The 17,061-nt window shown below is 39.0% G+C and overlaps 1 protein-coding gene and 1 pseudogene across 1 annotated transcript; both read left to right on the top strand.

Annotated features, from left to right (window-relative positions):
* Nucleotides 1-17,061, top strand: part of LOC116266834 (DNA-directed RNA polymerase I subunit 1-like) — a 65,607-nt pseudogene that overhangs the window by 30,465 nt on the left and 18,081 nt on the right.
* LOC126410688 (uncharacterized) lies at nt 2,326-4,770 on the top strand. The gene is made up of 2 exons (XM_050081240.1): nt 2,326-4,373; nt 4,503-4,770. The coding sequence occupies exons 1-2, from the start codon at nt 3,934-3,936 to the stop codon at nt 4,642-4,644; spliced, it is 582 nt and encodes a 193-aa protein (XP_049937197.1). The 5' UTR covers nt 2,326-3,933; the 3' UTR covers nt 4,645-4,770.

Consider the following 17,061-nt stretch of genomic DNA (forward strand, 5'->3'; position numbering starts at 1 on the left):
CAATCATTTGTGGATTAAATACACAAAAGCACATAGGTGCAATATCTGTATGCTGTTAAAATATTGGGTGTAGTCTAGGCATCGAGATTAGCCTAAAGCTTAGTTAGGATTAGGCATATTAAGCGGGTGACTCCCCAAAAAGGAAGCTGAAAAATATAATTCTAATTGTTAAAATTAATAACATATAAGAACCTATGACTATTAAGTATCAACTTATAATGATGAAAGAACTAAATTACATGATTAACACATTAAACGTTTCATTACCTGATAATAAACATAAATAAAATTTTGAAAAATCAAATTTAATGAAGTTGCACTATTATAGTTTACAAGGTATGTAGTGCAAAAAAGGTTTATAAGTAAATATAAATGCTTTTCAATGCTCACAATTATAGTAGTCATGTTTGTGAATGGTTCTATACTTTCAAATGAATCGTTGTGCAGAATATGTGCTCTGCTCTATATGATACTTCTGTTATTTTCCAAGTAATCATTGTGGATCTTTCTATACCTTCAGATGTATTGTCATGTAAATGTTTTCATTCTTGGCTCAATCCAGTACTTGTGTTGTTTGTCAAATGCAGAAAGTTACTCCATGGAATGCAGATCGTTTGAGAAAGGCTATTCTGAATGGACCTTATGTATATCCCGGTGCTGTACGTGTTGAAGATGTGCAGGGTGTCACCCATTTGGATCGGCCTATTACACGTCGAGCAGTTGCCAAAAAGTTATGCTCATCTTCTGCAGTCTCCAGGCAGCATCGCCTTGAAGGAAAGGTTGTCCATCGACATCTACAAGATGGAGATATTTTGCTTGTAAATAGGCAGGTAAAGTGCCTGTTGTTCCTATTTTCATGCTTGATTTGTCTTTCTCTACCACATTAATGCTATCTTCTTCTAATTCGTTGGTTATTATTTTCTTAGTATAATACATTTTTTTTATGGTTTGTTCAAGTATATTTTTTTTTCGTTTTTTTGGATCTAATAAAGTCTGTTCAGTTCCTTTCTGCATTTGCTTAATATATAATTTGGCGAGGAAGAGCATGAATTTATTTTATACTTTTATATTTTGTATTTCTTTCATGAATATTAAATACCGCTTCTCTAACCAATGTTGTAAAAAGCGTATTGTAAGCCGTATCAGTATGGCTCTAAGATACACCGTATCGTAAAATATCGTAACGTATCGTAACTGTATCATTTTTCTTAAATAAATCAGAAAAAATAGGAAAAAAATTCGAAAAATTCATAAAAAAATCAGTAAAAAATAAAGAAGAATATCTTCTTCACAAAAACATGTTTTACAGAATAATAGACTTATTATTGCTATAAAGTTATTTTTCATCATTCGTAAACATCAAAATTCATAATAATATCAACTATGTCACACGGGTAGGAGGAGTACCGGTACGTGGTTGGGTACGGCAGAAAGGCGCGTCGACCGTACCGGGTACGGTCAACGCACCGGAGGTCATTTTTGACCTTTTTTGGACACGGTCAACTTTGACCGAGTCCAAATGTGTCTTTTTTTTTTAATTTTAACGATTTTTAGATTTTATCGTTTAAAACCATTTTCACACTAAGAAAATGAAAGCTCGAAACCCTTGAAACATGTTTTCGTTAAGGGTTTCGTTCTCCTCTCAACTTGCGACAGCCGGCGACAGGCAGGGGAGGCGACCGGCGACGAAAGGCGACGGCAGACGATCGGCGACGGCAGGAGGCAAACAGCGATTGGCGACGACAGGAGGCGAACAACGACGGTATTTTTTTGTTTTTATCATTTTTTAGTTCATTTTCTTTGGCTCCGCCCTTGCCGATCTTACTTCTGTCACCGGCGACAACAGGGGAGATGATCTTACTTCTGTCGCCAGCGACGACAAACAGCAAGGAGATAATTTTACTTCTGTCGCCGTTGTCAGACGTCGCTGGGGCCGATTTTGTATACGTATACCTTATTCTGCCGATTCTGTATACCTAATTCGTGTTTTGTTATACGTATACCTTATTCTGCATATTCTGTATTGCATGTTCTATACTGATTGAGAAGAAGTCCTATTTCAGAACATTCTTTGCTGCATGTTGTCTTGTATTGATTGAGAACAAGTCCAACTATATTGCATGCTGAACAAGTCAGACAAGGAGAATTCTGCTGCTCAGCCTGCTCTGCATCATGTTTTTTCTTAAAACTAATTGAGAACGAGTCCAATTACAATGCTATCTGCATCAGATATTGTGTACTAATTCATTTGATATTGGTGTGATATATCATTTCATGAGAGGTTTCGTCTATTTGGAATGATCCTTGTTTCTATTCGTTTTGTGTTGCAGCTCTTTTGCTAGGTGCTTTTCATATAAGTTGTAAATTGTCATGGCTGATAAAGGAAAAGAAACGATGCCTGCAAGTGGAAGTGGAAGTGAGCAGCAGTAGTAGTGTTAGTACCACTGCAATAGAGAAGGATAATCCATCTCAGCCTCTTTGGCACCATGTGAACAAACTAAGAAGAGGACCAGGTGGTGGTGGGAATGTAATTTTTTCTTGCAAATTATGTACTGTGACTTACACTGGCTCTTATACACGTTGCAAAGCACATTTATTGCATATCTCAGGCGTTGGAATTAGACCATGCCCAAAAGTCACCAAAGAGATGATTCAGATATTCAAAAAAGAACAGGATGCAGCTGAGACGAAGAAATCTTCATCCAAGTCAGGTGTATCTGTTCCTCTTTTTGCTTTTGAACAAGGTGAAGATTGTTCAAAGAAAAGAACATTATCACAAGCATTCAATAATATGGGAAGGGCAGAGATGGATAGAAGGATCAGATTGTTTTTTTTTGCAAGTTCACTTCCTTTTAATGTAACTAGAAGTCCTTATTGGAAAGATGTTGTTACATGTTTGGCTAATTGCAGTTTGAGTGGTTATATACCCCCAAGTTCAGAGAAGTTGGGAACAGTAATTCTTGCAGAAGAGAAGGCAAACATTGAAAAATTATTTGAGAAGAAGAAATTTTCATAGACATAATATGGAGTATCCATTGTTTCTGACGGGTGGACTGATATACAAAGGCGGCCACTGATAAATTTTATTGCTTATTCGCTTGATGGACCAATCTTCTTGAAATCTGTTGATGCATCTGGGGAGTATAAAGATGCTCAGTATTTAAAAGGGCTATTTATAGAAGTCATCAAAGAAGTGGGTGAGGATAATGTTGTGGAAATTGTTACTGATAATGCTTCAGTTTGCCAACGAGCAGGGATGAATTTGGCAAGTAATCCCAAATATAGTCACATATTTTGAACTCCTTGTGTGGCACGCAATATAAATTTAGCACTTAAAAGTATTTGCAACCCATCAAAAGATGATCCAAATGCAGGTTTGTTGTGTTCATGGATTGAGGAGCTTGAGCATGATGTCAGAAACATCAAAAATTTTGTTGTAAACCACGACAATGCCCTTGCTATATTTAGTAGGCATTCTGATTTAACATTGTTGAAGGTAGCAGACTCGTTTTGCATCCATTATTGTAATGATAAAAAGAATAAAGGAGGTGAAACATGCATTGACGCTTATGGTGACTGACAATTATTGGGACTTTTATCGGAGTGATGACATTGTGAAGGCATCCGAAATTAAAAAAAATATTTTAGATGATGAATGGTGGGATAAAGTTACATATTTTCTGTAGTTTACAAAGCCTATTTGGCAGATGCTGAGAGAAGTTGATAAAGAAGGGACCATGCTTCATAAAGTTTATGATATGTGGGATAACATGATTGAAAAAATTCAAAACATCATTTTTAGACATGAGAAGAAGAATGTTGCACTTGATGATTCTGAGTTTTTCGATCATGTGCATAAAATTTTAGTAAAAAGATGGAACAAAAGCAATAACCCTTTGCATTGTATGGCACACTCCTTAAATCCCAAATATTATGGAAAAATATTATGGACAAACATGGTTGGCAGGAGGTACTGGTCGTGTTCCTCCTAATCGAGATCCAGAAATATCAAAAAATAGGGAGATGTGTTTGGGAAGACTATTTTTTGATCCTTATCGGTTGAAGATAATAAATAATGAGTTTGCAACCTTCTCTGGTGGAAGAGGAGATTCAATACAAGTTAAAATGGCAAGAGATGAAGAAGATCATGTTAATTGGTGGTTATGTTTTGGAACAACGACACCAAATCTCCAACAACTTGCATTGAAGTTATTATCTCAACCTGCCACCTCTTCATGTTGTGAAAGAAATTGGAGCACTTATTCTCAAATTCACAACATCAAGAGAAATAAGCTAACTAGTAAGCAAGCTGTAGATTTAGTTTATGTCCACTCCAACCTACGCTTACTTTCACGTACTTCAGATGATTACAGGTATTTCTTTCTTTTCGTATTTTTGATATGTATACATAATACATATGTAATTATGTTTATTATTATTATGTTGGTTGTTTGAAGTTAATATTAACTTAAATCATATTTTGATTTTGTTGCAACTTGCAGTTCAGGATCATCCAAGTATTGGGATGTTAATCCAGAGGACATTGACGTGGACCTTGAAGGAGAACATGATTTGCATGCTCTTAATATGGATCTTACAGAACCTGTTGTTCCTTTTAATCTTGATGATGCAACTGAGGAGTGAGGAGAATGAAAATCAACAAAACTGATGTATTTTGAATGTATTTTGAATGTTAATTATGAGACTGAGGAGAGTGAGACTGAGGAGAATGAGAATGTATTTATGAATATGAGAATATGTTATTCTGTTTGAAAATTTTGAATTAGATATGTGCAAATATGTTATTTTTCTGCATTTTTTGACATATATATGTGTGTGTGTACGGCCGTACTCCCGTACTCAAGTTTTTTGAAAATGGTCCGTACCCGTACCCATACCAGCACCCGTACCGGCACCCGTACCCGTACCCGTACCCATGTGACATAGAATATCAATCTAGAAAACACAAATCAACAATTACATAATTTATGTCATAATTTCATAACCATAGATTTATAATTTTCATCATATTCATTTTCATCCTCATCTCCATCTTCATCTTCATGATTTAAAAAAAAAAACTTTCCTCCCAATGGGAATCAGCCACCCACGCACAAATCCATGGTTTAATAGATGATTTCATGGTGAAAATCGATGATTTCACGATGGAAATCGATGATTTCCCTCCAAGGCGATACAATGTCTAGGTTAAAAATGAAGAAGAGGTGGGTTTTTATAAAGGGAGTTTGAAGCCCTTTTTTCAAAATCAGCCCGTATCGTACGATGCGGGGGCATGTATCGTACGTATCGTACGATACAGGCACGATACACCCCCATTTACGATACAGGGGGTGTATCGTTTCATGTCGTATTTTGCAAACGTACGTACAACACAACCTCTAACACAAAATCTCGGTTGAAGTACTTTTAGCGCATCTTCCTTGCAAGATGTGAACTTTGCCTAATTATTAAATAGACTCTCTCTCTCTCTTTCTCTCTCTCTCTCTCTCTCTATATATATATATATATATATATATATATATACTTCCAGAATTGAATGTATTGGAATATCCCATTCTTGTAGCAGTCATTGCTTTGGATCCTGCTGTTCTACAATTTTTTTGGCCTATATTCTATGTGTGCCATGGGGGAAGCATTAATACTCTATGATGATCTTAGTAAACAATTAACGACATATCGATCGAACACAGATGTAACGTGGAAAACCCTCAACTAGAGGGAAAAAACCACGGGTGAGGAGATCTGGTGCCCACTAGCTGCCAGACTCTCTCTCTCTTAAAACTTCATTAACACTAAAGATTAGGGTTTACAATGGTATGAGTATGCCCAAACAGGGGCTCACTGGATCGGGTCCAGACCTGGATCCATACAACAAGGTCCGTCAACACTCCCCCTCAAGTTGGTTATACATATCAAACATGCCCAACTTGGATACATTTCTTTGAAACGGAGTTACATGTAAGGCTTTAGTCAGAATATCAGCAGTTTGATCCTCAGACTTCATGTAAGGTAATATTAACTCTCTGACATCAATTCTTTCTTTGATGAAGTGACGGTCCATCTCAATGTGCTTTGTTCGGTCATGGAGGACTGGATTGTTAGCCAAGTTAATCGCAGACTTGTTATCACAATACATCTTCATAGGTCTTTCAGTCTCTATCCCAATGTTAGTCAGCAAGATCCTTAGCCACAATAACTCTAACACTCCAATAGCAGCAGCCCTATACTCAACCTCTGCACTTGAGCGGGAACAAACATTTTGTCTCTTGCTTCTCCAAACAACTAGATTTCCCCCCAAGTAGACGCAATACTCTGAAGTAGATCTTCTAATGTCAACACAGCCTGCCCAATCTGCATCAGAATACCCTTCGATTTCAGAGTGAGGTATATCAATCTACTAACTAGACGTTGATATTTCCCTTTAGCTTCTTCACACAGAAGTTCGCCATCCTTACTACTTAGTTTGTGCCCAACATCTAGAGGAGTAGAAGCTGGTCTGCATCCCAGTTTTCTTGTCTCCTTCAGTAGATCTAAGGTATACTTCCTTTGATTAAGCACAATAGTTGTACTTGATCTGGCAATTTCAATACCAAGAAAATACTTTAGCTTGCCAAGGTCCTTGAGATCAAATTCATCGGATAGTAAACCCTTTAATCTTGCTATCTCCTTTTCGTCATCACCTGTAACAATCATATCATCAACATAAACCAACAGTTGAGTAACCTTACCCTCCATCCTCTTTACAAACAAGGTATGATCTCCATTTCCTTGTTTGTAGCAATGCTTCTTCATAACAAGTTTGAGATGTTCAAACTAAGTTCGGGGAGACTGTTTGAGCCCATACAAGGCCTTCTTCAGCTTACAGCATTTTTCAGTCTCTCAAAGCCTGGGGGCATTTTTAACATCGAGTTGGCACATCTTCCAATCCTTCAGCACCGCTAAAGAAATAATAACTCTGACGGTCTTCATCTTCGCGACAGGAGCAAAAGTCTCTAAGTAGTCGATCCCATATTTCTGACTGAATCCCTTGGCCACCAGACGTGCTTTGTATCTCTCAACATTTCCATATGGTTTGTACTTAACAGTGTATACCCACTTTGACCCAACCAAATGAGTTGCTTCAAGAATCTCTACCACTTCCCATGTCTGATTTCTATCCAAGGCTTCTATCTCTTCTTGCATAGCATGAGTCCACTTGGGGTCACTTTGCGCCTCTGTAACATTCCTGGGAATAAGACATTTGTAATCAACGCTCCTTCTAGAATAAGACACATAGTTACCAATAGGGTGTTGAGTACATGACCTGACACCCTTTCTCAGGGCAATGGGAAGATCCTCCTTTTTCTTTTCTGTCTGATTTTCTCCCTCAATAGGTTGCTTCTGAGCACAACTTGGGTCATCCAGGAAAGGGGTAGGATTGGGATTCAGAGTAGACTTCTCACCATCAATCACTTTATCTGCACACACTCTTCTCCTAGAATACACCTGCCCAAACAGACAATTACATTCTTCTTCTGTCTTCGTAGAGCACTCTCCCTCCTTTTCTTGTTCAAGTACCTCAGTAGACGTCCCATCTTCTTCCTTTCCAAGCACCTCAACAGAAGGATTTTCTTCACGCCTGTAGTCCAAGAAATCTGTAAACTGAATTTCTTGACTAGGAGAATACTCTTCCTTAGACATAGACTTCTCCCCTGAAGAGGATTCTCACCAAAATAAGACACATGTTCTAAGAATGTTACATCCTTGGTAATGTGAACTCGACCAATGGTGGGATCTAGACACTTATACCGCTTTTGAGTAGGAGAATACCCAAGAAATATGCCCTTAATAGATTTGGGATCAAGTTTTTTCACATTCGGGCTATGGTTATGGATGAAACACACACATCCAAAGACACGAGGAGGAAGGTGAAAAGGTTGACTACTCCCTGGAATCATGAAGTGTGGTGTACGCCCATTTAGCACTCGACTAGCCATACGATTAATCAAATAGGCACTAGTAATAACAGCATCTCCCCAATAATATTTTGGAAGATTCCTTTGAAACAATAAGGCTCTTGTGACATTAAGTAACTGACGGTTTTTTTTCTCCGTAACCCCATTTTGAGGGGGGTATAGCTGCAAGAAGTCTCATGAACAATGCCCCTCTTTCTAAGGAAATCTTCGACAGTTAGGCACATATACTCACGAGCATTATCAAACCGGAATGTCTTGACAGACCCACTGGTTTTCCACTAGGAGAATAAAGGTTTCTGTAATATTAGGCACTTGGCTACGGTCTTTCAAAAGATAAACAAAGGTACACCTTGAATAGTCATCTATGAAAGTCATAAAATACTGAAAACCACCCCAAGAAAGAATGCCTGAGGGCCCCACACATTAGAATGAATCAATGAGAAAGCTTTATTAGAACGACTATTTGAAATTGGATATGAAGCCCTGGCATGCTTAGCAAATTGACACACATCACAAGATAACAAAGAAATGTTCAAACTCGAACATAATTCAGGAAACAACTGTTTCAAAATCCCAAAAAGGGAGATGACTAAGGTGTTCATGCCAATACAGAAATAACTGATGACACTCTTCCCTCTTCTTCTCGGTCGTGCCGACTGCTGACATAAGAGCTGTGGTCACGCGGATAAGAAGCCTATATAAACCATCAGACACCAAACCAATGCCAATCTTCTTTCTTGTTACCAAGTCCTGCAAAACACAACGTTTTTCAGAAAATATAAGTTCACAGTTCAACTCCTTAGTAATCTTGCTAACAGATAAAAGATTCAAGGGAAGATGGGGAACATGCAAGGCTCCATGCACCAAAAAATTGTCCAACAAAGAGCGACTCCCTTTTCCTGCCACAGAGGTAAAGGAACCATCGGCAAGGGAAACACGTTTCTTTCCCGAGGATAGCTTGTAATCATGAAAGAGTTTAGGGTTGCCGGTCATGTGATGAGTGGCACCACTATCGACAATCCATTCTCCCATGCAAGAACTACCTTTTTCACCTGAAACGGCCAGTGCCTGATTGACCTTCACTTCATCTGATGTGTTTGCCTGACCAACATCAATCTTGCTTAAATATGCCCACAACTCACGAATCTCATTCGCAGAAATAGAAACTTTACTGTCACTAGGATTCATGGCACTCGAAACAGGCTTCTTCCCACCAGAAGACCTCCCCCTACTATTCTTCTTTTCTGGATGCAGGTCCCAACAAAACTCCATAGTGTGATAGTTTCTTGCAATATGTACATTTACGGGGAGAACAGGCAGTTCCCATAGAGGCATGGCTAACAAAGGCTGACCGTTCGTTGTGAGACATGTGATCCCCCTTTTTTCCACTTATGACCAGACGCCTTTGCTCTTCGGCTTCAACACGAGAATAAACATCTTCAATACTGAATGATTCTTCAGAGTTAAGAATCTGACTCCTTATATTTTCGAATTCATCGTTCAGTCCAGCTAAGAAAAGGAATATCCTATTCTCCCACTCCTTAGTCATATAATGCATCTGGTCTTGAGGACAACTCCTATTCTCCCACTCCTTAGTCATATAATGCATCTGGTCTTGAGGACAACTCCAGGTATCATCAGAATGGTAGTCAAGATCCTCCCACTTTGATTTTAACGCAACGTAGAAATCTGCAACCGAGAGATCCCCTTGACGAAGAGCATACAAGTCCTTCATTAGTTGATATACACACACCTTCCTTTTCTTTTGACCATACATCTGTTCCAAAATCATCCACGTCTCTCTCGCAGTCTTCTTACGAAGAATGAGAGGTTGAATATCTGAGGATACCGAATTAACAATCCAAGTTTTTACCTGGTTGTCCGCAAGAAACCACGTATCCCAAGCCACACTATCCACAGCAGGTTTGACCTTTCTCCCATTTACATAGGCAATACGTCCTCGACCGACAATCCCCATAGTGATCGCAGCAGACCATCGTAGATAATTTTCCTTGGTAAGCCGAATGGTGGTAACCTGAACGGGAACATTTTCAGTTCGCACGTTCCCAACATCAGGCTGATTGGTATTGACAGTGGAAGAGGAAGATGAGTCGGCCATGATCACAAACTAGCCCTGCAAAGATAGCAAGACCAGCAGCCGCCAACGGCAGCAGAGGGCACCAGAGGCAGGGAGGAGAGGAGCACCAGCGACAGGAAGATCACCGGTGGCAGGCTGTAGAAGGGCGACGCTCGGTATAGTGGATCCCGACAGAGCAGAATCGGGTAAATGGACAAGGAGTCGTCTCAGGGGGGCAACAGCTTGGACCACGTTAGATGGCTGGACAGCGTCAGGTGAGAGGACGACGTCAGCGTCAAGCTGGAGGTGTCGAGCAGAAACGAAGAGACGCTAGAACTTCACGGCACGGTGCTGGTTGGGCGACGCTGGAGATATCAGCAACGCTGAGAAAGAAAAACGGCGACGGTGCTGGAGCAGGACGACAACACAACAAACGGCAGTAGGGACCTCAGGCGGCATTAGGCGATGAAGATTTCGAGCAGCGGAGGTGTCGGCCGGAACTCCACGGCAACAAGTGGGGCAGAAACAGAAACTAGCCTGAACAAAGAGACACCAGAACTTCAAAGGCGTCGGGGCGTCAGGTGATGATCAAAGATGTGCAATGAATAGTGTTGGCCGGCCAGACACGTGGTTGGAACCGTCGGGCGATGGGCAATGAACAGTAACAGCACGAATCTTCCTCCAACTTGAAGAGACGCCGGAACTCCAAAGGCGTCGGGTGATGATCAAAGATGTGCAATGAATAGTGTTGGCCGGCCAGACACGTGGTTGGAACCGTCGGGCGAGGGGCAATGAACAGTAACGGCACGAATCTTCCTCCAACTCGAACACGACACAAACAAAGATGAACCAGCCACGCCGGTACTTCACGGCTCTGATACCATGTTGAAACAATAGAAAAAACAAATAACGATCGAACACGGATGTAACGTGGAAAACCCTCAACTAGAGGGAATAAACCACGGGTGAGGAGATCTGGTGCCCACTAGTCGCCAGACTCTCTCTCGCTTAAAACTTCATTAACACTAAAGATTAGGGTTTACAATGGTATAAGTATGCCCAAACCGGGGCTCACTGGATCGGGTCCAGACCTGGATCCATACAACAAGATCCGTGAACACCATTCTTGTAGTAGCCATTGCTTTGGATCCTGTTGTTCTACAATTTTTTTGGCCTATATTTTGTGTGTGCCATGGGGGAAGCATTAATACTCTATGATGATCTTAGTAAACAAGTAACGACATATCGATAAATGTCATTATTATTAAAGTGACCATCGGGCCATGAGTCTTTCAGAAGGAAGGTTTTCTATTTATGTTCGTATGTCTTAGAAATAGCTGCTAAACAATTGGACCAGATAGGTGCAGGTAGCTTGACCGCATTCCCACACACACACACACACATATATATGTGTGTGTGTGTGTTGTGATAGCTTTGGGAACATAACTAATCACTTTAGATTAACCCTGACTCTCTTAAACAGAGATTAGAGGACAATAAAAGAAGTTACATCCAAATCCTCATAGAAGACAAAAAAATATTAAACAATACCCTTAAAGAATTCCTAAATTTCTAATATCTACTCATGTAACATATTGTTTCTCTTCCCCTCAAGCTGGAGCATTTATGTATATCATGCTCAGCTTGTTACAACATTTTTGGATCCTAGATATAGATAATCGTTTAGTGAAAACAAGGGTAGCATCAGGATCTGGTCGAAACAGTGTCGGACGATGAAGGACCAGCTCCAGATGATGAAGGGCGTCGAGTGATGGAAAGGTCAGGGCCGGAACTTCACAGCCGGCAAAAAATTTCACAAACTAGTCACGAGCTCTGATTCCATGTAGAAATAGTAAAAAGTGAGTATAATAGAGAACGAACACGGATGTAACGTGGAAAACGCCTCAACTAGAGGGAAAAACCACAGGTGAGGAGGACTGGTGCCCACTAGGAACCAGACACACTCTCTCTTAAAGATTTCATTAACTCCAAAATTAGGGTTTACACAGCTTAAGTAAGGCCATAAACTGAATCGGATCCATATCCAGACCCAGATCCAGACCCAATAGGTGACCCAAATACAACATATGTCAACAAAATGCAAAAAGAAAAAAAGGGTAATGTTTCTCCTTTGCATAAAAGAATTTGTATGGCTTTCGAGGTTTTTCAATCGGAGCTCTATGGTTCATTTACTTTTCCCTAAAATATCCAATCCTCCATACATCCCGAAACCTTTCACCCTTTTGAAACATTTCCTGTCAAAAGCCCCCTTTACGGACAGTTTCTAAAATGCATTGTCATTGACAGAACTCTTGCTCTTTCGTTTCTTCTGTTTTCAATTCTTAAATATTGATTATATTTTTTGCTTGGCAGCCAACTCTTCACAAACCAAGCATGATGGCACATGTTGCTCGTGTCCTCAAAGGGGAGAAGACACTGCGCATGCACTATGCAAACTGCAGGTTTCAGCTTCTGCTCTCCAATGGTTCTTGCGAATGTCTTTTCTTTTATTTAATTTTTTGTACGTTGTCTCCAAGCTCTCTGTGTGTGTCTTGTGCAGCACATACAATGCTGATTTTGATGGTGATGAAATGAATGTGCACTTTCCACAAGATGAAATCGCTCGGGCTGAAGCATATAACATTGTGAATGCAAATGAGCAGTACATTGTGCCAACAAAGGGTGAACCCATCCGGGGTTTAATTCAGGTTCTAGTTTCTCCTTTTTGTTGTTGTTTTGTTGGCATTTTACACATTGGGCCATTTAGTTTCTTAATATTCATTTGCTTCATTCCAGGATCATATCGCAAGTTCTGTCCTCCTCACAAAGAAAGACACATTCTTAACTAGGGAGGAGTACCACCACCTCCTGTATAGTGCTTGTGCAATGGCTAATCAAGGGGAAATTAGTCGAAAGTGTTGTATGATTAAATCTGAAAGGGATATCCATCCTATTTTTCCTGCTATATGGAAGCCGTATCCTTTGTGGACCGGAAAGCAGGTAAACATATTTTACCATATTACAAGGAGTGCTGGATGTATTATTACAGTAGTTCTTCTACGTTGCTGTAATTCCATTTTGCTTTGGATATAGCATTGGGCACACGTGTTTTTAGTTGTTGCGTTTCTTATCTTCTGCCTTCTAAGAGAACCATTTTACGTTGTTGATCTCATTTGGTAAGCGTTAACCTATTTTTGTGTGCTGTTAATTTAGATTATAACGACAATCCTGAATCATGTTACCCATGGTATGCCACCACTTACTGTGGAAAATGTGGCGAAGATTCATGACTACAATATCATCCCCAAAGGTTGTCAGGGAGATGCAAATACTTTGCACTGTCAGTGCCTGATGAGCAAGAATGAATTCCTTTATGGGGTTATAGACAAGGCTCAGTATGGCAAGTATGGCCTTGTTCATATGGTCCAGGAGCTTTACGGTGAAAATACTGCAGGACTCTTGCTGTCCATTCTGAGTCGTCTATTTACGGCATTTTTGCAGGTCTTGGAAGCTCCTTATCACCATACCTAATCTTTTTCTGTGGTTTTTATATTAGTCTTTTCTGGCTTGCAAATGATTATGATACTGGTATTAATTGTTGGTTAGATGCATGGATTCACCTGCGGAGTTGATGATCTTCTTTTGGTACCAGAGTCAGAGGTTTTAAGGACTGAAAGTACCAATAGATGTGAGAGCATTGGTGAATCTGTTCATTCAAAGTTCCTTGGCGTGGAGTATGATCAATTGGGTAAGCTAACTTATTTTCCCCTGCAGTTGACATTTATTTCATGATAGTTTGTCTTTGACTTGCTGTGCTCATAAATAATCAACAGTTTGAATGTTATGCCAACAAATCTTGTTCTGCACAGAAGGGATTTACTCACCATTGGGTGCTTGTCAACTATCTGCTCAAGCCAGATTCATTTTCTCAATTTTGGAGTGACCAAACAGAAACGGAATGGACATAAACAGTTTTGTTTTGTTGATAGGAACCACCGGGTAGTTGTAGTCCTTATAGGGCATGGATTAGGCTTGATTCACCCAATGAAATTTTAACCAGGTGTAGTATCCAATGTAGATAAGATATTCTTATCTTTGAATTAATAAAATTTGTTAATACTCGTTGAGATATTGGTCCTTGTCCTTTTACTAGCTCCTATAATTCAGGCCCTAGACATTGCTGGCTATTAGTGGACCCTGGTGGAAACTGTAAGAGTAGATATAATGACAGTTTTATTTTATAAATAACTACTGCAAGAAGTAAAAAGTTTGGAGCTATTTGGCTGCAATAGTCTAAATTTCCATATTAATATTATGGTTATCCAACTACTGTTCTGCATTACCTCGCGTCAGTTTCAAACTGAATCTTCATATGCATTGGTAATGTAAAAGGTCAGACCACTTTTCAGTAAAATTTTAGAAAAAAAGGACTTGTATTTGATAGAATATCAAACTGAAACCAAGATTGAACATAAAATGCAACTTTTAAGATGAAATCTTCATTGGTCTTCAAGGTGCTCCATGGTAGCAGCAGCAGCCAACATAACACAGTCAGAAATAAGAACCGTACAGTTCCTAAGGGCCGAAACCCTAACATAGCATACATAAAAAGAGATAAAGTACCTAATTTCCCTTACTTACAAGGGGTAAAATAGTAAAACAAGTTACAACACATTATAATAAGGTAGACAAGAATAGACTTTGACTAAGAGAAACAGTTTGTCTCTAGAATTTTAACACTCCCCCTCAAACTTGGCATGATTGAATGACATAATCCCAAGTTTGCTAACAAATTTTCTAAACTTCAATGGTGGCAAACTCTTTGTAAACATGTCAGCAACCTGGACTTCAGTTCTTGTGTGATCAAGAGAAATCAATCCTTCTTCATATGCTCTTCTTGTAAATTGGCAATCAATCTTAATCTGCTTAGTTCTTTCACAAAATTCTGGAATTTTTGGCAATATGAATTGCATTCTTGTTGTCACAAATCAGTTTAGTCTTATTGACCATAAGAATTTAAATTTCATTTAGCATCCATCTTCTCCATATTATTTCAACTATAGTTTGGGCCATGGCCTTATATTCAGCCTCAGTCGTAGATAAAGCTACTCTTTGTTGGTTCTTTCTGTTCCTAGAGATTATAGACTTGCCAAGGAAGATGCAAAATCCTGTTGTAGATAACTGATCACTTATTGATCTACCAAAATCACCATCATAGAAGGCTACAAGTTCTTCAGAATTTGAAGAAGATGGATTGATGTAGGAGCACTCATGAATTGACTTACTACATGGACTGCATCTGTTATATCAGGTCTAGAAATGGTTAGATGAATCAATCTTGCAACAAGTTGTCCGAAAATTGTAGGATCTTCTAATTTCTTTCCTTCAAGAAGTCTTAGCTTGACATTTGTTTCCATAAGAGTTTCCACTCTTTTATTATCATCATGTAGTCTAGCTTTGGCCACAAGATTTGCTGTATATTTGTGTTGGAATAGAAACAGTCCTCTTCTTGAGTAAACAACTTCTAAACCCAATAAATACTTTAAGAAACCAGGATCTTTCATTTCAAATGTTTGTGCAAGTCTTTTCTTTGTTTCATCAATAATTTTATGTTCATCTCCAGTGATAATCATATCATCAACATAAAAAGCAATAAACATTCACCTTTTTGTGCAAAGGATACAAACAATGAAGGGTCATGAAATTTTGCTTAAATCCAATTTCTTTGACAGTTGTACTAAACTTTTCAAAACATGCTTGTTGGGCCTATTTTAGCCCATAAAGGGCCCTCTTTAATTTGCATACTTTGCCTTCTGAATCTTAAACACCAGTTAGAATTCATGCAAGATATACCTGTAAAGGAATCACCTGAAGGAGACATAGAGGAAGTGGAGGCAGTTAACCCACTATGAGCAAGGAGTTCTTGGATACTCTCAAGAATGTTGGCATGTGACATGTGATTCTTATCTCCAGTAGAAGAATTAGCAACATAGGCTTCTTTCTTCTTCTTCAAAAGTGGGCAATTGAATTTCATGTGCCCCAAATTCTTTACAATAGTTACATCATATGTTACTTGTATCTTTTCTTCTATTAAGAAACCTCCTCTATCTCCTTTTCCACCATAGGTTTTAGTCACAGCAAGAATTGATTCCTCTATGCTTTTTCCTCCTAGAGACTTATTCTTTTTTTCTTCAGCCATAAGTTTGGAGACTGCTTTTACCAAAGAGGGATGACTCTGGTGATGTAAGATCCACTTCTTATACCCTCAAATTCTGCCCTCAACGTAATAAAAAAATCTATGACATATTGCTGGTCTTTTGCATCTGATTCCAGTTTCTTGCATTGCGAACATTCTTTATATTTAGCACATCTTACATTAGGTAGCATCATAGCAAGATTATCTGAAATTTGCTTAAATTTGACAAAAAAATGCTGAATGGACTCTTCTCTTTGCCTTAAACTTCTCAAATCCTGTGCCAACTGATACCTTTTTGCCTCAATTTGATTGGGCATACATCAGTTTGAGATATTCCCAAATATCTTTGCATTTTCAAAGTTGATTATGCTTAGAGCTATATTAGATTCCGTAGCTCCAAGTAGCCATGACTTTACTTTAGAGTTACTTTTTTCCCATTCGCCAAATGCTGTCGCAAAATCTTCAGCGTCATCTTCAGGTTTTCTCTTAGAACGATCAAGATATTCCCCCAATACCCAAGTCCCTTTAGAACTGCCTTCATGTATTCAGCTCAGCCCAATATACATGGTTTGACCTATCAAATTTTACAGCAGTCACTTGTTCGAGCTCCTTTCTATCCATATTTATAAGATTCAACAATCTATAGATTATGAACCAAGTTTATATGAAGAATCAGTACATAGCCAATGCAATGACTGATATGGACAATGTAAAGATAAATAAACTGACTATAATATCAGTAAATGGACAACTGAGGGTATGAGATTTTCCACAATAATACTGTCTTTCAACCTCACAACATCAAAACAGTA

The sequence above is a fragment of the Nymphaea colorata genome, chromosome 13 (genome assembly GCF_008831285.2).
Source record: "Nymphaea colorata isolate Beijing-Zhang1983 chromosome 13, ASM883128v2, whole genome shotgun sequence".
Classification (NCBI taxonomy): Eukaryota; Viridiplantae; Streptophyta; class Magnoliopsida; order Nymphaeales; family Nymphaeaceae; genus Nymphaea; species Nymphaea colorata.

Excerpts from the sequence above, each read along its gene's own strand:
- LOC126410688 (XM_050081240.1), top strand. The coding sequence starts at position 3,934 with ATGGAAAAATATTATGGACAAACATGGTTGGCAGGAGGTACTGGTCGT. Across the intron at positions 4,374-4,502 it reads CGTACTTCAGATGATTACAG|TTCAGGATCATCCAAGTATT; the intron begins GTATTTCTTTCT and ends TGCAACTTGCAG.